The sequence below is a fragment of the Melozone crissalis genome, unplaced genomic scaffold (assembly GCF_028551555.1).
Source record: "Melozone crissalis strain CALT ecotype California unplaced genomic scaffold, PUWL_Pcris_2 ptg000054l_1, whole genome shotgun sequence".
NCBI lineage: Eukaryota > Metazoa > Chordata > Aves > Passeriformes > Passerellidae > Melozone > Melozone crissalis.
The window spans coordinates 409,980-435,161 of record NW_026535832.1 but is presented as its reverse complement, the minus strand read 5'-3'; the positions used below and the strand labels follow the sequence as shown (position 1 = coordinate 435,161).

Sequence of the window (25,182 nt, the reverse complement as noted above, 5' to 3'; positions counted from 1 at the left end):
CTTCATTTTTTCACTTTATCCCTAATTTTTTTAACCCCACCCCTCATTTTTTGACTTCACCCCTCACTTTTTCACTCTGTCCTTTATTTCTCCAGCTCTTTTCTTCCCCATTAATGGAATCTGAGCCGTGGCAAGGCTGGGTCACCAGCAGGGACCGGCACCTTGGGACCAGGATGGTCCTTCCAAGTAAGGTTGGGCTTCCAAGCATCATTTCATTGGGATTTATTGGGATTTATTAGGATTTATTAGGATTTTATTGGGATTTATTGGGATTTATTGGGTTTTGGGGTTTTTTGGGGGGTTTATTGGGACTTACTGGGATTTATTGGGGTTTATTCAGATTTATTGGGACTTATTGGGATTTATTGGGGTTTATTCAGATTTATTTGGTTTATTGGGATTTATTGGTGTTTATTGGGAATTGTGCTTATTGGGATTTATTTGGGTTCCAGGATCCTAGGAAAGCATGGAATTGCACTGCAAGTTTTCCAAACCACAGTGAAGGGACAAATCTGCTCCTGGAGCCCCTGGGGAATTAAAAAAGGAGGAGTGGCCTTAAAATTCCCTTAAAACTGAGAATTTCACTGCCTGCATCCCCCTGGCTGGAAGGATTTCAGAACAGGGAAAAGAAACCTTTGGAAGCCCAAACTGTGAGGGAAATGAGAAGATTTTTGAGGCTTTCCTTGTGTCCCCTCTGTAATTTGGATTTTCACCCCAGAAATGCAGCAGAGCCCCTCAGAAACCTCCCCAGCCCCGCTCCAGGCCGGAGATATTTTCCACTTATTTTTAGACCCTGACCTTCCAAGCTGAAAAATAACATTTTCCTCCTCCTGACTTTTGTCCTTCTCTTGGCAGGGGCCTGCTCAAAACAGAGAAATGGAAAATATTTCAGCTTGCAGCAGCAGGAGCTTCACTTTGTGCTGTTTGTTTGTGAGCTCCTCTCGTTTGTGATGTCAGCTCCAGGCAGGAGAAAAAGGTGAAACGAACCTGGCAGTGCCCAGACTCCCAAAAATCCCAAAAAATCATTTTCTGATGCGTTTTTGATTTTGTTTTCAATCAGTAAAGCCTCAGTAATAATCCTGCTCCAGGCTGGGAGATGTCTCCCCATCAGCTCCTCCTGACTTTGGGATTTTCAACAGGAACCAGCAAAAATAAAAATAAAAATAATAATAATGATAGCGATAATGATTATAATAAGATGATGATGATGATGATGATGATGATTATTATTATAATAAATAATAGTAATAATAATAATAGTAATATTGCTGCTACTACTACTACTACTACTACTGCTACTACTACTACTAATAATAATAATAATGGGTTGATTTATCCAGAAATTCTAAAACCAGGGAAATGCCAAAACTGTCACTGAGCCCAAATTCCTTTATTTCCAGTGGGAATTTGCTGCAAAAAAAAAGGGTAAAAATCCATAAATTCCAACATTACTGGCACACCAAACTGGGAATATTTATTATGTATTTTGAAATTTATAATATTTATTATTTATTTGTTATTAGGGATTTTTATTTTTTATTATTCATTAGGTTTTATTGAATTTAATTTTTATTATTTAGTAGTTATTAGTAATTTTACTTTTAATTTTTTTTTTTTCATTTTATTTTTTATTCCTTTTGTGGCCTGGGTGGGCCCAGCAGCGCCCTCAGGGACCTGGAGCTTGGGAGGTCTGAGGTAAAAAAATCCCATTTTCTGTAAATATCCCAAATTCCTGCTGCTCCCACGTTTTCCAGACTGAGTTCCTGTTTCCTGGGGCTTTGCTGCATTTCTGGAATGTTCCAGCCCTTCCCAGCTCCCACCTGGAATTTTCTTGGGAAATTCTTGGAAGTTTTTCCAGCTTTTCCCAGCGTGGGTTCCTCACTCCTGTCTGTGCTTCCTGATGGACACAAAAATCTGCAAAATTTGCTTTTTCCCCCTCATTTTTGCACTTTGTCCTTCCTGCAGGAACAAAACTAAAACTCCCCCTCAGTCCCTCTGGAAAAGGGTTTGGGAGTAAAACCCTGGGAATGGGAGCGGATCCGATTTCATGCTGGGGAATTTGCCCTCGGGGAGTTTAAGGAGCATTTTCTGCAATTCTGGGGCACTCCGGATATCCCAGGGCACTCTCAGAAGGGAAATCCAGCCCTGAATCATCGACTGCCCCGTGTCTGTGAGCGAGACATGAACCCCCTAAAAAACAAATGATAATGGTTTAAAAATCTGGGATTTTCTTCCCTGCTTCAGCACAAAAAAAAAAAAAGTTTAAAAAATCCGGAATTTTCTTCCTATTTTAGCACAAAAAATAATAATTAAAAAAAAACCTGGAATTTTCTTCCCTATTTTCGCACCAAAAAAACAAACCTCCCCTCCAAAAAAAACCCCTAAAAAACAAAAAGGAAAAAAAAAACCCTGGAATTTTCTTCCATGTTTTAGCAAAAAAAAAAAACCCAAAAAAACACCCGCCCCCCCAAAAAAAAGCACCCAAAAACACAAAAACAAACCAAAAAGAAAAAAAAAAAAAGGAAGAGGAAAAAAAGAACCAAAAAAAAAAAAGAAACCCAAAACAAAAAAAAAAAAAAACAGCAAACCCAAAAGAACCCCAAAACCCCACTGGAATTTTCTTCGTTTTTTTTGTTTCCCTATTTTAGCACCAAAAAAAAAAAAAAAAGGTAATTTTCTTCCAATTCTCTCTTCCAGTTTTTTTTTTTTTTTTTCCCTGCCTATTTTAACACCAAAAAAAAAAAGAAAAAAAAGGCCCAAAAGGCCAAAGAAGCGATTTGCGCTCCGCGGCGCTGTCTGTGTTTACTCTGCAGCTGGCGCGCGGCGGCGGTGACGCGGGGCCGGGGGCAGGACGGACGGACGGACGGACGGACAGACACGGACACACGGACACACGGACACACGGACGGACACACGGACACACGGACACACGGACGGACGGACACACGGACGGACACACGGACACACGGACGGACGGACACACGGACACACGGACACCCATAAATAGCGGCCCCGCGTGGGGAGCCGGCACAGCCGCCCCCGCCCGGCCCCAGGATGGTCCCGGCGCTGCTGCTGCTGCTGCTCGGCTGGCCCGGCTGCTGCGGCCAGCAGAGGAGGATCGGTGAGGGCTGAACCCGGCTGCAGGGATGGGTTAGCGATGGTTCAACCGTGGTTTAACCATGGTTTAACTCTGGTTTAGTGATGCTTTAGTGATGGTTTAGCTCTGGTTTAACTCGGATTTCATTCTGCTTTAACTCTTCTTTGACGCTGATTTAAAGCGGATTTCATTCTGATTTAACTCTGATTTAGTCCACATTTAACTCTTCTTTACCTCTGATTTCATTCTGAGCTCATTCTGATTTCACTCTGCTTTAGCTCTGATTTTATTCTGCTTTAACTCTGCTTTAACTCAGATTTAACTTTAAGTCTGATTTCATTCTGATTTAACTCTGATTTAGTCCACATTTAACTCTTCTTTACCTCTGATTTCATTCTGAGTTCATTCTGATTTCAAACTGCTTTAGCTCACATATTATTCTGGTTTAACTCTGCTTTAGCTCAGATTTAACTCCACTTTAACTCCACTTTAACTCTGATTTAACTCTGCTTTAACTCCACTTTAACTCTACTTTAATTCTGATTTAACTCTGCTTTAGCTCTGATTTCATTCAGATTTAACTCTGATTTAACTGTGATTTAATCCTGATTTAACTTTGCTTTAACTCGGATTCAACTCTACTTTGACTTCATTCTGCTTTAACTCTGTTTTAGCTCTGCTTTAACTCGACTTGAACTCTTCTTTAACTCTGCTTTAACTCTGATTTCATTCAAGTCTGATCTCATTCTGATTTCACTCTTCTTTAATGCTGATTAAAGCCTGATTTAACCCTGACTTCATTCTGATTTAAATGTGCTTTAACTCTGACTTCATTCTGATTTAACTCGGATTTAATCCTGATTTAACTCGCTTTAACTCCAATTTAACTCTGATTTCATGCTGATTTCATTCTGATTTAATCCTCATTTAATTCTGATTTCATTCTGCTTTAACTCTGCCTTAACTCCGCTTTAACTCCACTTTAACCCTGATTTAACTCTGCTTTAAGTTTGCTTTAATTCCACTTTAACTCTGCTTTAACTCTGCTTTAATCTTGACTCAATTCTGATTTTTTGAGCGTTTTTAGGCTGCTCTGAAATGCTGAGGGGTGGAAGGGATAAAGAGGGAGGATTTTTCAGATGGAGCCTGAAAATGTTGAGGGGGATTTTGTAGGAAAATTTTGTGTAAATAATGCTCCCCTGGATTTTTTACTCAATTTTCCTTCTCAGAGGTGAAACTTTATGTAAGGAAAATAGAGGAAATAAATAATTTAATGAAAGTTATGTTTAAGGAAAATACAGGAAATGAATAATCCCCATCCCACAGCACATCCTTGGATTTCCTGCCCTCCAGGAATGCTCCAATTCCACTTCTCCAAATCTGCTTTTTGGGAATTCTCAGCTCCTGGAGGATTTCTGGCAATCCAAGTTATTCCCAATCCAAAATTTACTGGAGACCTCACAAATATTCACCGATTTTTTTTTTTCTGGGGAAGATCCACGAGGTTTTGGGTTTGTTTGTCTTGTGGAAATGAGGAATTTTTATGAATCAGTGCTGGGAAATTCTCCCTGCTCAGGCAGAGCCCAAATTCCAGCCGATTTTCCCCCTGGACACACAGAGGGTTTTGTGGGTTTTATTCCTGGGTTTCTCTTTGCTGTAGGTGTGGGATGGTTTCTGTTAGGGGATTGGCAAATCTGGGGAAAAAAGAGAGAGAAATTATGGGGATAAAAATGAGAGAAATTGGGTGGGGGAATGGAGAAATTAGAGGAATAAATAAATTATAGGGGGAAAATTGAGAAATTATAGGGGGAAAATTGAGAAATTATAGGGGGAAAATTGAGAAATTATAGAAAAAATGAGAAACTATGGGGGAAAATGAGAAATTATAGGAAAATTGAGAAATTGTAGGGGAAAATAGGGAAATTATAGAAAAAATTGAGACATTATGGGGGAAAATGATAAATTATAGGAAAATTTGAGAAATTAGAGAGAAAAATAGAGAAATTATACGAATAAAATGAGAAATTATAGGAATAAAATGAGAAACTCTAGAAAAAAAACCAGAGAAATGAGGTTGTGCATCCTCATGGCCAGTGAGGAATTTGACACTGGGATTTTGGGAGAATCCCTGAGTCAAACTCTGTGCCCAGTTATCTTTTCACTCCCAAATTATCCCTAAAAATCCCCAATCCCAGCAGCACCAGCTCCATCCCTCCCTCCCTTGGGCACATCCCAGGTTTTTGCCCCATCCCAAAGGGGCCCTGCAGACCCCAAATCCCAACGGGAGGGAACAGCGGGGATCCCTTCCCTGGGTGAGCTCGGGAGCTCATCCTGATCCTGCAGAATTCCCGATTTCCCCTGGAGTTCATCCTGATCCTGCAGAATTCCCAGTTTCCCCTGGAGAGGATCCTGATCCTGCAGAATTCCCGATTTCCCCTGGAGTTCATCCTGATCCTGCAGAATTCCCAGTTTCCCCTGGAGAGGATCCTGATCCTGCAGAATTCCCGATTTCCCCTGGAGCTCATCCTGATCCTGCAGAATTCCCAGTTTCCCCTGGAGAGGATCCTGATCCTGCAGAATTCCCGATTTCCCCTGGAGCTCATCCTGATCCTGCAGAATTCCCAATTTCCCCTGGAGCTCATCCTGACCCTCCAGAATTCCTGATTTTCCCCTGGAGCTCATCCTGACCCTCCAGAATTCCCAGTTTCCCCTGGAGCTGCTCCTGACCCCCTGCAGCATCCCCGTTTCCCCCGGCTGAGCCCCCCTGTGCTTTGTGTCCCCAAGATCCCAGCCGGCCCTTCCCCAGCGCCGCCGCCCGCAGGGAGCCCGCCCTGAGCCGCGGCATTCCCGGGAACGCGCTGGGAGCAGGTGAGAGAATTCCCGGGAATGGACCGGGAAAGGGGAGAGAATTCCCGGGAATGGACCTGGGAGCAGGTGAGAGAATTCCCGGGAATGGACCTGGGAGCAGGTGAGAGGGGAGAGAATTCCTGGGAATGAACCGGGGAAAGGACAGCATTCCCGGGAATGGACCTGGGAAAGGGGCAGCATTCCCGGGAATGGACCTGGGAGCAGGTGAGAGAATTCCCGGGAATGGACCGGGAAAGGGGCAGCATTCCCGGGAATGGACCTGGGAAAGGGGCAGCATTCCCGGGAATGCCCTGGGAGCAGGTGAGAGAATTCCCAGGAATGAACCTGGAAAGGGGCAACATTCCCAGGAATTCCATGGGAGCAGGTGAGAGGGGAGAGAATTCCCGGGAATGAACCTGGGAGCAGGTGAGAGGGAAAGGAGCTCTGGGAATTCCACGGGAGCAGGTGAGAGGGGCAGCATTCCCAGGGATTCCGTGGGGAAGGGACAGCATTCCCCGGGATTCCATGGGACAGCATTCCCCGGGATTCCATGGGGAAGGGGCAGCATTCCCGGGGATTCCATGGGACAGCATTCCCGGTTTTCCACAGCCTCGGGCTCCAGCCGTGCCCAGCCCCAGCCCAGGATTTGCTGCTCTTGGCACCAAATCCCTCCCCAGGTGTGAGGTTCGGGTTCAGGGCTGGTGCCAGAGCAGATCCCGGAGCTGCTCCCAGATTCCAGCCAGGAACTGCTCGGGGTGGAGGCTGAATGTTAAACTATTCATATAATAATATATGAATATCATCCCTATAGGTATTATATTCTATAATATATATAGAATATAATACAGTAATTATGTAGTATATATAATATACTATATATATTATATATAATTATTATTCATGTAACAGAAAATATTATAGGAATAATAATTAAAATATTATTCCTATAATTATTATTCACATTATTATAATGAACGCAATATAAAATATTATGTGAGTAATAATTAAATATTATTCATATCATTACCATTCATACAATAATATATTAATATATAATATATTTTCGGATAGATTATAATATATTTTAATATGTTCACATAAATATATGAATATATAAATATACTCTCATATATTCGTATTTTCATATATATTAATGTATTTCATATAAATACATTTGATAAATATATATGTATTCATATAATATATATGAATAGAAACCTTCCCAGGTTTATAATCAGCCTGGATTATAAACCTGGGATATTCTGGGATTTTTCCAACAATTTTGGGGTTTTTTTAGGAGGAGGAGAAGTCGGGCCAGAAATGCTGCAAGAAATGAGGGAAACCAACCGGGTGCTGCTGGAAGTTCGGGATTTGTTGAAGCAGCAGGTGGGTGGAAAATTCTGATTTCCTGAGGTCTCAGAATTCTCTGCTCCCTGTGCAGAGTGAGCAGATTATTGCTGCAGAGCAGAGTCCAGAGGTGGTTTGTAATTGGGAGATAATTGGGAAAAACTCTCAAGTTGGTGGAAACTTCAAGGTGGAAAAAAACCCCTTTAAGTTGGGAAAGAATTCCGGTTGAAAAAAACCTTCAAGGTGGGGAAATCTTCAAGGTGAGAAAAACCTTCAAAAAAGGTTTTATTTATTATTATTATTAGTAGTAGTAGTAGTAGTAATTTATTTATTTATTTATTATTGATTGATTGATTTCGCTGGCCGGGCTCCCGGCCCCGGCTCAGCCCCGCTGCTGTTCCCCTGCAGATCAAGGAGATCACGTTCCTGAAGAACACGGTCATGGAGTGCGACGCCTGCGGTGAGTGCGGGGTGTGCCCTGAGCGGGGTGTGCCCTCTGTGCCCTCTGTGCCCTCTGTGCCCTCTGCGCCCCGTGCCGCCAGCCAGGGGCAGATCCCAGTCAGTCCTGGTCACCACAGTTAGTCCTGGATATCACAGTTAGTCCTGCTCAGTACAGTTAGTCAGCCCCAATAATCCCAGTCAGTCCTGGTGATCCCAGTTAGTCCTGGTTACCGCAGTTAATCCTGGTCACCACAGTCAGTCCTGGTGATCCCAGCTAGTCCTGGTTACCGCAGTTAATCCTGGTCACCACAGTCAGTCCTGGTGATCCCAGCTAGTCCTGGTTACCGCAGTTAATCCTGGTCACCACAGTCAGTCCTGGTGATCCCAGTTAGTCCTGGTTACCGCAGTTAATCCTGGTCACCACAGTCAGTCCTGGTGATCCCAGCTAGTCCTGGTTACCGCAGTTAGTCCTGGCTGTCACAGTCCTGGTTAGTTATTATTAACCACAGTGAGTTATTCCTGCTCATCACAGTCACTCCTGGCGATCCCAGTTGCTCCTGGTCCTCACACCCTTCACCCCCAGCCTTTGCTTCTGCCCCTCTGCCTCTGAGCTGGGCTGGTGGCATTGGGACGCCCCAGGTAGTTCTGGTGGCTCTGGGACACCCCAGAGCTGAGCTGGTGGCACTGGGACACCCCAGGTAGTTCTGGTGGCTCTGGGACACCCCAGAGCTGAGCTGGTGGCACTGGGACACCCCAGGTTATTCTGGTGGCTCTGGGACACCCCGTGGTGGCTCTGGCATACCCAGTGGCGGCCCTGGGACATGCCAGGTTGTCCTGGTGGCTCTGGCACAGCCCAGGCAGTTCGGGTGGCCCCGGGGCGCTGCCCTCACCCCGCGCTGTCCCCAGGCATGCGGCCGGAGGTGACCGGCCCCGTGGTCACCGTGACCCAGTTCAAGCGCTGCGTGCCCAACCCGTGCTTCCCGGGCGTGCCCTGCACCGAGAGCGGCACCGGCTTCCGCTGCGGGCCCTGCCCGGCGGGCTACAGCGGCAACGGCACCCACTGCTCCGACATCAACGAGGTACAGCACCGGGCATCGGCGGGGTAACACACCGGGCATCGGCGGGGTAACACCGGCACGGGAACGGCAGCGCGGCCACGGCGCTGCCCCGGGCACCGAGAGACTGCAGGAGATGTGGGAGCTGCAGTTCTGTGCCTGGCACACGCTGGGATCCCTGCAGGAGCTGCAATTCCTGCAGGAACTGCAGTTCCGTGCCTGGCACACACTGGGATTCCTGCAGGAGCTGCAGTTCTGTGCCTGGCACACACTGGGATTCCTGCAGACTCTGGAATTCTGTGCTTGGCGCACGCTGGAATTCCTGCAAGAGCTGCAATTCCATGCCTGGCACATGCTGGAGTTCCTGCAGCTCTGGAATTCTGTGCCTGGCACATGCTGGAGTTCCTGCAGGAGCTGCAGTTCCATGCTTGGCACACTCTGCAATTCCTGCAGGAGCTGCAGTTCCGTGCCTGGCACACTCTGCAATTCCTGCAGGAGCTGCAGTTCCGCGCCTGGCACGCACTGGAATTCCTGCAGCTCTGAAATTCTGTGCCTGGCCCTCCGGAGGGAGGCTTTAGGGCCAGCCCCGTCAGGATTTCTCCCAACAAAATAAATCCTGAGGTTTGTGCCACACAGGGAGGGGAGTTTGGAGCGCCAGAGCCGCCTCCTTGGCTGAGGAGTTGTGGAGATAAGATTTATTAGGTGTGGAATGGGATCAAACAGTTCCCAGATAATCCTTGAAACAGCAAATCTCAACCACAGGGCTTTGTTTCTGCCCTTAAATCAAACCTGGCTGGGCAGATACTGTGTATTATTTTTAGGAATTTTTCTCTTTTTTTAGGAAATGTGGCATTCCACCAGTTTTAAGCTCTGTGTGTGTGCAAAGCTCTGCTCATCCATGGATTTTTTTGTGGGGCTCCTGAGCTCTGTGCTTCCCAAGCCATGAACTTGATTATCTCACTCTTGCACAGCCTCAATTGCATTTCAATTTAAAAACCTGCTGAAGGCTCCATGGGAGATTTGGGCATTGTCAGCCCAAAATGTGAGAAAATCATGCTCTGTATCCCTATGATGCATCTGCCAGCACAGAGCATAAAATGCAGGGAAAATAATGAAGTGTTGGAGGAAGCAAAGCATTCGGAACAGTTTTGGAAAGAAAGAGTGGTGAACAAACAACTCGAGCTGTGTTTCAGAGCCAGGGTGGGGAATTGTCCAGTGCCCTGGGCCCCGAGGACTCCAGGAAGGAAAAGGTGAAGCCAGAGCAGCTCCCTGGTGTCACCTGAGGAGAGTCACAGCTCGGAGTGGCTTTGGCTCTGTTCTATTGCACCCAGGGCACACCTGGGCTGAGGAACTGCTGTGCCCTTTTATCTTCCTTCAAACCCGAGAGCTGGCGGTGCCCCAGGGCTGGAGCTGCCCCCTGGCACCGCCCTGGGCACCGTGTGTGTTGTTTCAGTGCAATGCCAACCCCTGCTTCCCGAAAGTGCAGTGCATTAACACCAGCCCCGGCTTCCGCTGCGACCCCTGCCCGCCCGGCTTCACGGGGCAGCTGCTGGAGGGGGTGGGACTGGCCTTTGCCAGGGCCAACAAGCAGGTGAGGCCTGGAATGTTCCGTGCCCCTCGGAAAATGGCAATTCCCTCCCCTCTGCGGCTGGGAGCGTGAGGGAACAGGAGGGAAACGCGAGGTGATGGTTCCCAGGGATGGAAGGGACTCCTGGCTGATGGAAGGGAGGGTGGAGAGGGGCTGGCAGGGAATTCCCATCCCTGGAAGGGTCCCAGGCCAGCCTGGAGCCGCCTGGGATGGTGGAAGGTGTCCCTGGGGGTGGGAATGGGAATGGGAATGGGAATGGGAACGGGAACGGGAATGGGAATGGGAATGGGAATGGGAATGGGAACGGGAATGGGAACGGGAACGGGAACGAGAACGAGAACGAGAATGGGAATGGGAACGGGAATGAGAATGAGAATGGGAATGGGAATGGGAATGGGAATGGGAACGGGAATGGGAATGGGAATGGGAATGGGAGTCCTTCCTGCTGGGACACAGAAAAGTTCCTGCAGCTGCTGCCACCCCCTCCCGGCTTCTCTGACAGCTCCAGGCAGATCAAAAATCCCAACAGCCTGGGCTGATTGGGGTTTTTAGGGGCAATTATCTCACATGTGGCTCTGGGAATTTGGGGCTGATCATGGGTCGTGGGTCCTGTTCTCCCTGGGGTGGGATGGAGGTGAAGGTGGGTCCTGTTCTCCCTGGGGTGGGATGGAGGTGAAGGTGAAGGTGGGTCCTGTTCTCCCTGGGCAGGTGTGCACCGACATCAACGAGTGTGAGACTGGAGCTGCCACGAATTGTGTCCCCAACTCCATCTGCATCAACACTCGGGTAAATCCTCGGGGCTACGGGGAGGATCCCAGGGAGAGCTCAGAGCCCTTCAGGGCCTGAAGGGGCTCCAGGAGAGCTGCAGAGGGGCTGGGGACAGGGATGGAGGGACAGGACACAGGGAATGGATTCAAATTGGGAAGAGGGAGATTTGGGTGGGATACTGGGGAGGGATTCCTGCCTGGGAGGGTGGGGATGGATGGGATGGAATTCCCTGTGCCCACCCCTGCATCCCTGGAGTGTCCCAGGCCAGACCCAAGCAGGGGAGGTGTCCCGAGGCTGGGCTTTACAAGCGAATCCCGAGCAGGGATTTTCCGGATTCCCGCTGAGTTCCCGCTCCCGTTCCCCCGCAGGGATCCTACAAGTGCGGGGCGTGCAAGCCGGGCTTTGTGGGGGATCAGATCAGCGGCTGCCGGAGCCAGACCGCGCCCGGGGCCCGGCGCTGCCCCAACGGCGAGATCAGCCCGTGCCACGAGAAAGCCGAGTGCATCGTGGAGAGGGACGGCTCGCTGTCCTGCCAGGTGGGCACGGCTGCCAGCCTGGCACCACCGGCGTGGGGCACTGCCCTACAGAGAATGAGGTGGGGCACTGCCCTATAGAGAGAGAGAATGGGGTGTGGTACCGCCGTATAGAGAATGGGGTCTGATCCCACCCTATAGAGCTGGGGTCTGATCCCATCCTGCCGAGACTGGGGTCTGTTCTCACCTTCCTGCGATCTGGATTTAATCCCAATTTCCCTGCAGATGGGTCTGATCCCACTCTCCCGACACTGGGGTTGGGTCCCACTCTCCTGTGGGTCTGGTCCAACCCCCCAGCAATTGGGGTCTGCTCTGATTCCCCCACAACTGGGGTCTGATATAACCACTCCTACGATTGGGGTCGGTCTGATCCCAAACTCCCTGGGCTTGGGGTCCGGTGTGATCCCAAATTCTCTCGGTCTGCTCGCTCCTCGTTGCCTCGTCCCTCGCTCCTCTCCCGGGTCTGCCACTGCCCTCTCCTGGAGATCGCCCTTCCCGAACCATCCCTGCTCATCCCCTGAGCTCCTCCCTGGGCTGCTCCCTCCCGCTTTTGGGGTTTTGGTTTTCCCTGAAGCGCTGCCAAACTGTCGGGTGCGGAATTCCCTGGGGCTGAGCAGGGAGGGTCCAGGGAATCGGGATCGGGGATCGGCGGCCTCAGAGCCGAGTTGTGCTGCTCCTAGAGCCGAGCTCTGCTCAGCTTGTGCTGCTCCTCCTCACGTCCCAGCAGCAGCAGATCCGAGCTGGTGAAACCCCAGCAATGTTTCTCCCGGGCGCTGTTTCCCCGTAGGATTTCACATCCCGGTTCCGCACGGTTCCGTGCCGTGTCTCGGGTAAATCCCGGGATTTTGGGGCTGACTCTGTGTGTGTGTCCCTCGCAGTGCCTCGTGGGCTGGGCAGGGAACGGCTACGTGTGCGGCAAGGACACGGACATCGACGGCGTCCCCGACGAGAAGCAGCGCTGCTCCGACAAGAATTGCCGCAAGGTGAGGGGGGAATGCGGGGATTTCACCCCAATTTCCCTCCAGGCTGCCGGGACCCGCGCGGCTCGGGCCGGGTGCAGTCCCACACCCCCGTGTCCGTCTGTCTGTCTGTCCCGCAGGACAACTGCGTGACCGTGCCCAACTCGGGCCAGGAGGACGCGGACCGGGACGGCATCGGCGACGCCTGCGACGACGACGCGGACGGGGACGGGATCCCCAACGCCGAGGTGCGGGCTCGGCTGGCCCGGGGCTCCTGCGGGGGGATCCGGGGGTCCCGGTGGGGATTTAGAGATTCCAGTGTGAATTTAGGAGTCCCAGTGGGAATTCAGGGGTCCCAGTTTGAATTCTGAGGTCCCAGCGGGAATTTAGGGATTCCAGTAGGAATTTAGGGATCCCAGAGTGTGAATTTAGAGGTCTCAGTGGGAATTGAGGGGTCCCGGCAGAGTTCAGGGATCCCAGTGCCAGTTCAGGGGTCCCAGTGTGAATTGAGGGGTCCCAGCAGAGTTCAGGGGTCCCAGTGTGGCCTCGCCCTGGGGTCCCTGAGGCTCCCAGCCCAGGCTGAGACCCCCGCGCTCAGCGAGCCCTGCTGGGCACAGCCCGGGAGGGGCCCGTGTCCCCAGCCTGTCCCTGTCCCTGCAGGACAACTGTGTGTACACCAGGAACGCGGACCAGCGCAACGCCGACAAGGACAACTTTGGGGACGCGTGTGACAACTGCCGGCAGGTGAAGAACAACGACCAGAGGGACATCGACGGCGACGGCAAAGGCGACGAGTGCGACGAGGACATGGATGGGGACGGTGAGAGCCAGCTGTCCCCCCAGGCTGGGCCTGTTTGTGTCACCCAGCTCAGCCCTGGGGACAGGCAGGGCTGGCCCCGTGTCCCCAGGCTCGGCCTCTCGCGGGTGCTGCCCTCAGCCTTGGGTTTATTTTCATTTTATTGGCCACAGTTGTGGTTTCTTCAGGTCCCCCGTGGAAGGGAGGAAATGATGAATCTGAGTCCATGTTCTTAGAAGGCTCATTTACTATTTTATGATCTCTATTATATTAAAGAATGCTGTACTAAACTATTCTAAAGAATAGAGAAAGGATACAGACAGAAGGCTACAAAGAATGAGAATGAAAACTCGTGACTCTCCCAGAGTCCGACACAGCTGATGGTGATTGGTCATTAAGTTAAAACAATTCACATGAAACCAATCAAACAATCTCCAAACACATTCCAAAGCAGCAAAACACAAGAGAAGTAATAAGATAATTATTGTTTTCATTTTCCTCCGAGGCTTCTCAGCTTCCCAGGAGAGGAAATCCTGGCGAAGGGATTTTTCAGAAAATGTGACAGTGACACACAGGCACAGCCAGCCTCGTCCTGGCTGCCTTGTGCTGCATTTTAAGGGAGAAACTTGGGAATATCCGAGCAGCTCCTGGCTCGAGGCTGGGGAGTCCCCTGGGGTGGCTTTGGAGACTGAGCTGATCACGGCGTGCACAGAGCTGCTCCCAGCAGCCAGGAATGCCAGCAGCACCACCCCAAACCCTGAAATCCTGGCTTAGCCTGATCTGCGTGGATCCACTCTCGCCTGTTTTGCAGGGATCAGGAACACCGTGGACAACTGCAGGAGAGTGCCCAACCCTGACCAGAGGGACGGGGACGGGGACGGCGTGGGGGACGCCTGTGACAGCTGCCCCACCCTCAGCAACCCCGACCAGGTACAGGGAGAGCCCTGGGCAGGTGCAGGGAGAGCCCTGGGCAGGTGCAGGGAGAGCCCTGAGCAGGTGCAGAGCCTGAGCAGGTGCAGGGAGAGCCCTGGGCAGGTACAGGGAGAGCCCTGAGCAGGTGCAGGGAGAGCCCTGGGCAGGTGCAGGGAGAGCCCTGGGCAGGTGCAGGGAGAGCCCTGAGCAGGTGCAGGGAGAGCCCTGGGCAGGTGCAGGGAGAGCCCTGGGCAGGTACAGGGAGAGCCCTGGGCAGGTGCAGGGAGAGCCCTGGGCAGGTGCAGGGAGAGCCCTGGGCAGGTGCAGAGCCTGAGCAGGTGCAGAGCCTGAGCAGGTGCAGGGAGAGCCCTGAGCAGGTGCAGGGAGAGCCCTGAGCAGGTGCAGAGCCTGAGCAGGTGCAGGGAGAGCCCTGAGCAGGTGCAGAGCCTGAGCAGGTGCAGGGAGAGCCCTGAGCAGGTGCAGGGAGAGCCCTGAGCAGGTGCAGAGCCTGAGCAGGTGCAGAGCCTGAGCAGGTGCAGGGAGAGCCCTGAGCAGGTGCAGGGAGAGCCCTGGGCAGGTGCAGACCCTGAGCAGGTGCAGGGAGAGCCCTGAGCAGGTGCAGACCCTGAGCAGGTACAGGGAGAGCCCTGGGCAGGTGCAGGGAGAGCCCTGAGCAGGTGCAGACCCTGAGCAGGTGCAGACCCTGAGCAGGTGCAGGGAGAGCCCTGGGCAGGTGCAGGGAGAGCCCTGGGCAGGTGCAGAGCCTGGGCAGGTGCAGAGCCTGAGCAGGTACAGGGAGAGCCCTGGGCAGGTGCAGGGAGAGCCCTGGGCAGGTGCAGGGAGAGCCCTGGGCAGGTGCAGGGAGAGCCCTGAGCAGGTGCAGAGCCTGAGCAGGTGCAGGGAGAGCCCTGGGCAGGTGCAGGGAGAGCCCTGGGCAGGTGCAGAGCCTGAGCAGGTGCAGACCCTGGGCAGGTGCAGACCCTGGGCAGGTGCAGACCCTGAGCAGGTGCAGACCCTGAGCAGGTGCAGGGAGAGCCCTGAGCAGGTGCAGACCCTGGGCAGGTGCAGAGCTCAGACCGAGCCCCTCCTGCCACCCAGCCATGCCAGGGCACAATTCCAGCTGCCACCCTCCTGTGCCACAAAAGGAAATTCCCTCCGGAGCAAATACCAGGAAATTTGGCGCTCTGGGCTCTCCCTTCCTGCCCTGCCCCACTGCTGGAATTCCTCAGGATCCCCCCAAAAATCCCACAGAGTCTCCTGCTGTTGGCAGCTCTCTGTTCTCTTCCCTGCCTTTTCCTCTGGGAAATTTAAGTTATTCTTCCTTTATTTTTCTAGAAAGACACTGACCACGATCTGGTGGGAGATGTCTGTGACACCAACCAGGACAGGTGAGCTGCAGAAATTAAAAATTCTGTTTATTTGCATGAAATCCTGGGAATGAAGGGACCAAAAGGCTGTGAAAACCTGGCTTGGCCTTATCCTATAAAAAATGGAGGTTTAGAGGTGGAATTTTCTTCAGACCTCACAAAAAGTGACCACTGAAAGGAAGCAGATCCCAGAGCTCCATCTCCAGCAGGAATGTCACTGACATACTTAATGAAAATCCTTTCACTGGGATTTTTCTCCTGAGAAGCCTCAGAAAAGAAATGTGAGCAATAATTATCAGATGGCACGGAATGTGCTCTGGAGATGGTTTAGCAACAGCTGCAGCTTTGATTGGTTCCATGTGGATTATTGTTAATTAATGGCCAATCACAGCCAGCTGTGTCAGACTCTCTGGTCAGTCACAAGATTTTATTATTCATTCTTTTCCAGCCTTCTGATGTCTCCTTTCTTTCTTTAGTATAGTTTTAGTATAGCATTTATGATATGATATGATATTGATATAGTATAATATGATATAGTATAAATAGTATAGAATAATATAATATAGAATATGATATAGTATAAGGTAGTATAATGTGTAATATATTATATGATATATAATATAATATAATATAATATAATATAATATAATATAATATATATACTATATTATGAAATGTAAAATATAGAATATAATAAAATAATAAATCAGCCTTCTGAAACATGGAGCCAATTCTCATCTCTTCCCTCGTGCTGGGGACCCTCCACCATTCCTGAGCCATCCCTGGGGTGCCCTCCAAGGCTGAAATCCCGGATGCAGCTGCAGCCCCCAGCCCCGGGGGCGCTCCCCGTGCTGGAGGCCGTGGGTGACGTGTCCCTGTCTCTGTCCCTCCTGTCCCTGTCCCTGTCTCTGTCCCTGTCCCTCCTGTCCCTCCTGTCCCTGTCTCTGTCCCTCCTGTCCCTGTCTCTGTCCCTCCTGTCCCTGTCCCTGTCCCTGTCCCTGTCCCTGTCCCTGTCCCTCCTGTCCCTGTCTCTGTCCCTCCTGTCCCTGTCCCTGTCCCTGTCCCTCCTGTCCCTGTCCCTCCTGTCCCTGTCCCTGTCCCTGTCTCTGTCCCTCCTGTCCCTCCTGTCCCTGTCCCTGTCCCTCCTGTCCCTCCTGTCCCTGTCCCTCCTGTCCCTGTCCCTCCTGTCCCTCCTGTCCCTGTCCCTGTCCCTCCTGTCCCTCCTGTCCCTGTCCCTCCTGTCTCTGTCCCTGTCCCTCCTGTCCCTCCTGTCCCTGTCCCTCCTGTCCCTGTCCCTGTCCCTGTCCCTGTCCCTGTCCGTTCTCCCCCAGCGACGGTGACGGGCACCAGGACTCGCGGGACAATTGCCCCACGGTGCCCAACAGCTCCCAGGTGGACACGGACGGTGACGGGCTGGGGGACGAGTGTGACGAGGATGATGATGACGATGGCATCCCCGACTTCAGACCCCCCGGCCCCGACAACTGCAGGCTGGTGCCCAACCCCGGCCAGGAGGACTCGGATGGTGAGGGATGGGTGGGTCCTTTGGGGCTCCCTGGGGTCACTCCAGGCTCTGGAAGCCGCAGGAATTTGGGATTGGTGGGACTGACTCGTGCCAGGCCTGGGACACTGCAGTGTCCGCAGTGCCAGCACTGGGTCAGGTTTGGGGACAGGTTTGGGGCCATATTTGGGATCAGGTTTGGGATCATGTTTGGGATCATGTTTGGGGCCATGTTTGGGGTGAGGTTCTCTCTCCCAGAAGTGTCTGGGCTTTGAGGGGTTTCTCTGCCAGCAGGAGAAGCCTCCAGGTTTCTCTGCAGCTCCTCGGGGTGCCCCAGTCCCTCGGTGCCCTCAGTGCCCCTGGGGCTGCCTGAGGCTGAGCAAAGCCAGGGCAGGAGCTGCTGCTCCAGGCTCCTTCCTCCTCCTCCTCCTCCTCCTCGTGCCCAGGGGACGGCGTGGGGAACCTGTGTGAGGATGACTTCGACAGGGACATGGTGATCGACAGGATCGACGTGTGCCCCGAGAACGCCGAGGTGACGCTCACCGACTTCAGGGCCTTCCAGACCGTGGTGCTGGACCCCGAGGGGGACGCTCAGATCGACCCCAACTGGATCGTCCTCAACCAGGTGGGGAGAGCCCAGCTGGGAACCGTCCTGGGGGGCTTTGCCTCAAGGGCTCCGTGGTTCTGCAGTGCCCAAATCCCCGAGTCACAGCCCTGGGGCAGCACAAGAGGGAGTTTGGTGTGTCTGGAACTGCACCAAAGAGTCACCATTCCTCTTTCTCAGGGCATGGAGATTGTCCAGACCATGAACAGCGACCCTGGCCTGGCTGTAGGTGAGGAATTTCCCTTCTCCCTTTGGGAAATCATCACTCGGTGCAGCTTTGATCAGCCACTGCTCCGTGACTCCATCCCCTGTGTCCTGTAGTGCACCGAGCCCAGATTCCCCCTGGCAAAATCCACCTCCCCAGCTGAATCCTGGCTCTGTTCTGCTGCCCCTGACAGGGTACACAGCCTTTAACGGGGTGGACTTCGAGGGCACCTTCCACGTCAACACGGCCACGGACGACGACTACGCCGGGTTCATCTTTGGCTACCAGGACAGCTCCAGCTTCTACGTGGTGATGTGGAAGCAGATGGAGCAGACCTACTGGCAGGCCAACCCCTTCCGGGCAGTGGCAGAGCCTGGCATTCAGCTGAAGGTACGGGAGCCCTGCAGGAGGAATTCCCTGCTGGAGCTTTGCCTCGGGATCAGCGGCTGTGTGGAATCCTCTGTGCACACCTTGAGCGGGCTCTCCTCTGTCCCAGGCAGTGAAATCCAAAACGGGCCCTGGGGAGTACCTGCGGAATTCCCTGTGGCACACGGGAGACACCACGGACCAGGTGAAGCTGCTCTGGAAGGACCCCAGGAACTCGGGCTGGAAGGACAAGACCTCGTACCGCTGGTTCCTGCAGCACCGGCCCCAGGTCGGCTACATCAGGTGAGGCTCGGGGCAGGACCGTGCCCAGCAGGGAAATCAGCCCGGAACGTTCTGGAAGGGAGCTCGGCCGTGGGCAGGGACCCCTGCGCTGCCCCTCGGGCACTCCAGGGATGGAGCAGCCCTGAGGCCGGGGCAGCTCCTGCCATTCCCGCCTTGCTCCCCTGCAGGGCTCGGTTCTACGAGGGCCCCGAGGTCGTGGCGGACACCGGAGTGGTCCTGGACACCACCATGAGAGGGGGACGCCTCGGGGTCTTCTGCTTCTCCCAGGAGAACATCATCTGGTCCAACCTCCGCTACCGCTGCAACGGTGAGTTGGGAAAGGCAGCCTGGGAATTCCGCTCCCTTTTCCAGTCCTGGACACCTGCACAGCCACGGGACCCGAGGCTGTTTCCCTGCCGTTCCTGCCCCTGATCTCTGTTTAACCCTCAGACACCATCCCGGAGGACTACGAGACGTTCCGGTTCCAGCAGGACTGATCCCGCGGCGCCTCCCGCCCCAGCCCGTGCCCAGCGCCCCAAGAGCTGCCAGCGCCTCCCAGCCCGCCCCCAGCGCCCCCGCTCCCCTGCCCACCAGCAAACCCCGAGAATGGCACACGAGTCCCCGGGACGGGCAGAGTGCAGGCAGGGAGGGTGCCCCGACGCCTGAGCTGCTGCAACCCCGGCCCAGGGCCGCGCTGGGAGCTCCTGCAGCAGCCGCGATGGCTGGAGCTCCTTTGGCGCGGGCGATTCCCAGGAATCTTCTCCCTGCTCCGAGGCTCCTGAGTGAGAACGTTGTTTTCCTTTTCAAGAGCTGCTGCAAAGCAAACTCAGCGCGCGTCTGAGAGGGAAGGGACGTGTGGAGCAGCCTCGGTACAAGTTGCTCGTTTTAATAAATGAAAAAGCACTTTAAGGAGAGTATCTTTGTTCTGGAATGTTGGAAAATAAACACTTGGAATGCTGGATAATAAATTCTAGATTTCTCCTTGGTCATGCCTGTGTTCTCTCCACTCTTCTGAAGTTTTTCCCTTGCAGATGTGGAAGGGAGGAACCTCCAGGGCTGAGCTCAGTGAGGCTGAGAGAGGCCTGGGCTGGATTGGGAATTTTCTTGGAAACGCCAATGCATGGAGGCACCTTTTCCTCAAGAGCCTCCCTGTCCTCAGCCCTGCCCTGCCTGGTTCTTGCTGGAACAACAATTGAAGCTTCTCCCTTTTTTCCACGGGATTCCCTCCCTTTTTCCCCCAGGATTCTCTCCCTTTTTCCCACAGGATTCTCTCCCTTTTCCCCCCAGGATTCTCTCCCTTTTCCCCCCAGGATTCTCTCCCTTTTTTCCACAGGATTCTCTCCCTTTTCCCCCCAGGATTCTCTCCCTTTTTCCCACAGGATTCTCTCCCTTTTTTCCACAGGATTCTCTCCCTTTTCCCCCCAGGATTCTCTCCCTTTTTTCCACAGGATTCTCTCCCTTTTTCCCCCAGGATTCTCTCCTTTTTTCCACGCTTTCCCCATCCCACCCCTCCACCCCCTGAAGACAAGAGCCAGCGGATTTTACCCCTTCAGGCCTTTATTTTGATAAAATTGGTCAAGCCCACATAAGGCAACGCACACACGGCTCCGCCCGCCCCCCGCCCGCCCCAACCGCCTCGGAAAATAAATAACACAAACCAAGAGAGGACTCCATGTAGTGTTTGGCTCTGCAGTATAGAAATTCCACACAATGATTCTGTTGTGTTGCTGTTTTTTTTTTGTTTTGTTTTGTTGTTTTTTTTTTTCCCTGTTTAAAAAGGTAAAAATGATTTATAATACACAGTCAGAATGTCGTGGTGCCCGCATAGAAAACCGACATGCAATCCATGCCTACACTGCGCCGTATAAATAAGATGCAACTCAAAATACAAAGAACAGGAACACTACAAAGTTTAATCCTAAGAGGGAAGGAGGTTTTTTTGGGTGTTTTTTCTTTTTCCTGGTTGTTTTTTAAAAAGGACAGACACACGTAACAAAGGCTACCTGCGCTTTCACATTGCCATCACAGTGACGGGGGGGCCGTTGCTCCGAGGAATAAACGCGCTGGTTTTGGGGTTTCTCCCGAAAAAAACAGCCAAGGTCGGGGTCTGCGGGGGAGGAGGGGCCTTCCTGCTGCCTTCCTGTCCAGAGGGGGTTTCCAGGCTCTTTCCTTGAGGGAATTAACCAAATTAAGCTCGAGCCTTAATTGTTGTTTTGGCAGAAATCCGAGGTTTTAGGCCCAAGGGTTCGTTTTTGAGGGAAATTTAGGTAAACTGCTTTTAGATAAACTCAGGGCAGCTTTTGCTCTTGGAATCGTGGAATTGAGGTTGGGACAGAGCCACTGAATCAGGGTTGGAAAGGAATCACTGGATTAAATCTGGAAAGGAACCTGAATCAAGTTTGGAAAAGAACCTGACTCAAGTTTGGAGAAGAATCACCAAATTAGGGTTGGAAAAGAGCGACCGAATCAAGGTGGGAGAAGGAAAACCAAATCAAGGTTGGAAAAGAATTCTGGGATCAAGGTTGGGAAGGAACGACCAAATCAGGGCTGGAAAGGACCTCCAGGACCATCAAACCCAACCTCCCTCTGAGCTGAAGGTTCACCACGAGCTCTCCTGACACAAATTCACCAAATAACCCACGTTCCCTCCCCGGGGCTGCAGAACGCCCGACGGCTCCCGGGGCGGTTCCGGCCCTTCTGGGCAGGTTTTCCCCTCTGGGAAAGGAGGAGTCGGGGGCAGAGCCAGCCCGGCCGTTCGGGGGCACAGGGGGGCTGCCAAGCGCTCCCTGCCATGCACAAGCCGTGGGAGCCCGGGGGGACGGGGTCTATGTACAGGGACAGGAGCCTCCCCCGGCCCCAGCGCCAGGGCCGGGCCGGCTGCTGGGAAGGAATCACAGTTTTGGATGCACCGAGGGTTTATTCCTGCTCTTCCCCATTGTATTGGCAAATGCAACAGTCTAGCTTGGGAACTGGGGGGAATTCCTTATGGAGATAGAAAAACACGGAGGGAGGGGGGTCAGGAGGGAGGGTGGGACAGTCACCCCTGGAGACACCGGACAGCTCCACCACCACTGCAATCAAACTCAGCAATTACAGCAATTAACACCATTTCCTCCTTGATTTTTTTGTTTTTTCCTAAGTGATGGTTTTCCCTTTCTGCTCCCACCCGTGGGGAGGCAGCCCCAGACGCTGGAATGAGCACAGGGCTGTCACATTTGGAATAAAAGCAGATTATTTGTTCTGGGAAAGCTCGGGATCCGCTCCACGCTTCTCTCTGGGTTTGCTCCCACATCAGCCTGATGCCACAAAACTGGGATTTGAAGGAGTGAGAGAAAGGGGGAATCCTCTGGGGCAGCTCCCACGGGAAAGGGTCCCCTGGGGGAAGGGAAAGGCAGGAGCTGCAGGAGCCCCTGGATCTCACAGGGGCGGGAGGAGAGGCAGCTTCTCCCTGGCCACGGCTGGAGCCCGTCCTGTCACGCCAGCACTCCCTGGGACATCCCTGCTCCTTCCCCAGGCACCAAACCCGGACCTCTCCCGGCTGGAGGCTCCCTCACTGCGACAGTCGCATCCAAGGTGTGTTAGTTTGAAGTTAAGGCGATTTTCAAGGTCTACTTACAAGTCTAAGAAACAAAGAGCTCTTATTTACACACGGAGTTAAAAAACCGGGCAGGAGCTGGAGCTGCAGTTCCCTGCCCGAGCCTCCCTCCCGTGAGGAACCCCAGCTCCTGCAGGACTGAACCCCAGCTCCTGCAGGACTGAACCCCAGCTCCTGAACCCCAGCTCCTGCAGGACTGAACCCCAGCTCCAGGACCCCAGCTCCTGCAGGACTGAACCCCAGCTCCTGCAGGAATGAACCCCAGCTCCTGCAGGACTGAACCCCAGATCCTGCAGGACTGAACCCCAGCTCCTGCAGGACTGAACCCCAGCTCCTGAACCCCAGCTCCTGCAGGACTGAACCCCAGCTCCTGCAGGACTGAACCCCAGCTCCTGAACCCCAGCTCCTGCAGGACTGAACCCCAGCTCCTGCAGGACTGAACCCCAGCTCCAGGACCCCAGCTCCTGCAGGACTGAACCCCAGATCCTGCAGGACTGAACCCCAGCTCCAGGACCCCAGCTCCTGCAGGACTGAACCCCAGATCCTGCAGGACTGAACCCCAGCTCCAGGACCCCAGCTCCTGCAGGACTGAACCCCAGCTCCCGAACCCCATCTCTGCTGCACTGAACCCCAGCTCCTGAACCCCAGCTCTGCTGCACTGAACCCCAGCTCCAGGACCCCATCTCTGCTGCACTGAACCCCAGCTCCTGAACCCCAGCTCTGCTGCACTGAACCCCAGCTCTGCCGGTGCCTCCCCTGCAGTGACCCTGCAGTTCCAAACACAGCACACACAAGGACTGCACACGCACGGAGTCGTTCCAGCAGGAGACAAACACAATTCCCACACGGAGCTGCACAAAGCTCTCACTGCACCTTCAGCAAGGGGCTCTGAGTCACCTGGGCCCAAATTCCTCCTGGTTTTCTCCAGGTTTCCTCCTGTCTGAGCTGCCTTTTATCTCCTCCTTAAACTGGAAAAGCGGGAGGGATCGGAAAGGAGTCCTACCGAGCTCAAACCCTGCCAAAAAATCCCAAAACATTCCCAAGAGATGCAGGGAAACCTCTGGAAGGCGTGGAGAAGGATCAAATTAAAACAAAACAAAACAAAACAACAAAGAAATAAAAAAGACACAGGGAAGCCAAGAAAAAATTCCACATTTTTAGTGCAAATGGTCAACAAATGGCACAGAAGGTGAGGGGACGCCCAGGGCTGGGGAGATCCTGACCCTGACCCAGCAGAGCAGGCAGGAACCTCAGCAGGGCAGCCCAGGATTTCTGGAAGCACACAGAAACTTGGATAACTCATTAGGAGCACTCAGGAGAGCAGAGAGGAGTCGTTAATTGCAGGGGACTCTCATTAATTGCGGGGGAACTCGTTAAGAGCAGCCCAGGCCGTTCCCAAAGAGGAGAAGCTTTGGGGTTGGGGTTGGGAATTCCCTGGGCTGGGGCAGAGAGAAAATCCAGGGGGGCAGGAGGAGTGAACAAACCCCAGCTGGGAATGGGAGCTGGGATTTAGGGATGGAATCCACGGGGCTGCTCCCAGCCCAGGCTGGAGGCGCCTCCCTCCGGGTCAGCTAATTAGCTAATCAGTTAATGACTCCAAATCCTGTTAATTCCCGATGAATTCCTGCCCTTCCCCAGTGGAATGAGGATATTCCAGCAGTGCCCTCTAATTCCATTCGTTCCCACAAATCTGGGAATCACCTTCCCTCCAGCCGGAGTGAAATCCCCAATTCCGACCCTGGGGAATCTGGATGGGATGTTTTTTTTTTTAATTTGCAGCACAAAATATTCACAAGGACCATCGGAAATAATTATTTCTCCATTTAATTAAACAGAATTTTGGAGGATTTAATCCTGGTCATTGTGGAGCAAGAGATTTTTTTTCCCCCGGGTGAATGAAGGAATTTTTAAGTTCCAACCACCCTATTTTGCCTTTTCCAAAGGAAAATATCTAAACTTGCCTTAGGCTTCCTTATTCCTGCTTAACATCTGTTTAAAATTCCAGTTAGTTTAAAAATACCTACATATATAATATATATAATATATTTCTGGAATAAAACCACAAAAAAAAATGTACTGTACAAATATTATGTAGAGTGCTTCCATTGGCTGTATGTAGTTGAGCTACTTTCCTAATATCCAAATATTTAAATAAAATTTAAAAAAAAGAAATGACAACAACAACAACCAAAAAAAAATCATAAATAAGTAACAGAATAAGTAATGAATAAGAATAAAAAATTAAAAAATCATGATTCTACGAGCCTGGCATTGCTATGGAAATGCCCTTCCTGTTGCCCAGGAATCTCTCACAAAGTAAAAATTAGGATTATGCAGGTTAGTCTCTATCTTTTTTTAGCTGCTTTAAGATATTCTGATCCTCTGTCTAATCAAGTAATGAATTATAGAACTTTCATGTGTGCTCAGAAATGCTCTCTATATATGCAGCCATATATAGAAATATATATATATTACATATACATTTAAAAAAACAAAAAACAAAACAAAACCATAGAAAGCTTGGAACCAATAGTGTTTGAAGTGGGTCTGTGGGCCTGGCGGCTCCGCCTGGCCGGGACTGCTGGGGCAGGAGGGAGGGACGAGAGGGTGGGGACACACCTGGGGCCAGGCAGGGCTGGCAGTGTCACCAGCAGAGCGCCGGGACGGTGGCACTGCGGGGATTGGCTTCCCAAGGGGGCAGGGCCGCTCCAGCCCCGCAGCCCTGGCCCTGCTCCGCTGCCCGGAGCCCCTCTGGGGCGCACAGGGACTGGGGCAGGGGGGCTGTGCGGGGGAAAACCGATGGCAAACCGGGATAAACCACTGGGACAAACTGGGAAAACCAATGGCAAACCGGGATGAACCACCGGGACAAACCAGATAAACCACCGGGACAAACCGGGATAAACCGGGATAAACCGC

At 52.3% G+C, this 25,182-nt stretch overlaps 1 protein-coding gene across 2 annotated transcripts; it reads left to right on the top strand.

Moving 5' to 3' along the window:
* The first annotated feature begins 2,981 nt into the window (after positions 1–2,981).
* COMP (cartilage oligomeric matrix protein) lies at positions 2,982–19,201 on the top strand. Of its 2 annotated transcripts, XM_054286561.1 has the most exons (20): positions 2,982–3,121; positions 5,882–5,965; positions 7,242–7,330; positions 7,700–7,751; positions 8,639–8,811; positions 10,241–10,378; positions 11,084–11,161; positions 11,512–11,679; positions 12,555–12,659; positions 12,776–12,883; positions 13,296–13,455; positions 14,243–14,361; positions 15,679–15,731; positions 17,042–17,235; positions 17,658–17,836; positions 17,996–18,044; positions 18,214–18,410; positions 18,517–18,689; positions 18,857–18,996; positions 19,119–19,201. In XM_054286561.1, exons 1-20 carry the CDS (start codon positions 3,055–3,057, stop codon positions 19,163–19,165), a joined length of 2,373 nt encoding a protein of 790 aa, XP_054142536.1. In that variant the 5' UTR covers positions 2,982–3,054; the 3' UTR covers positions 19,166–19,201. The 2 variants fall into 2 exon arrangements, with proteins under 2 accessions (XP_054142536.1, XP_054142537.1); XM_054286562.1 differs by lacking the exon at positions 5,882–5,965.
* Positions 19,202–25,182: the final 5,981 nt, after the last annotated feature.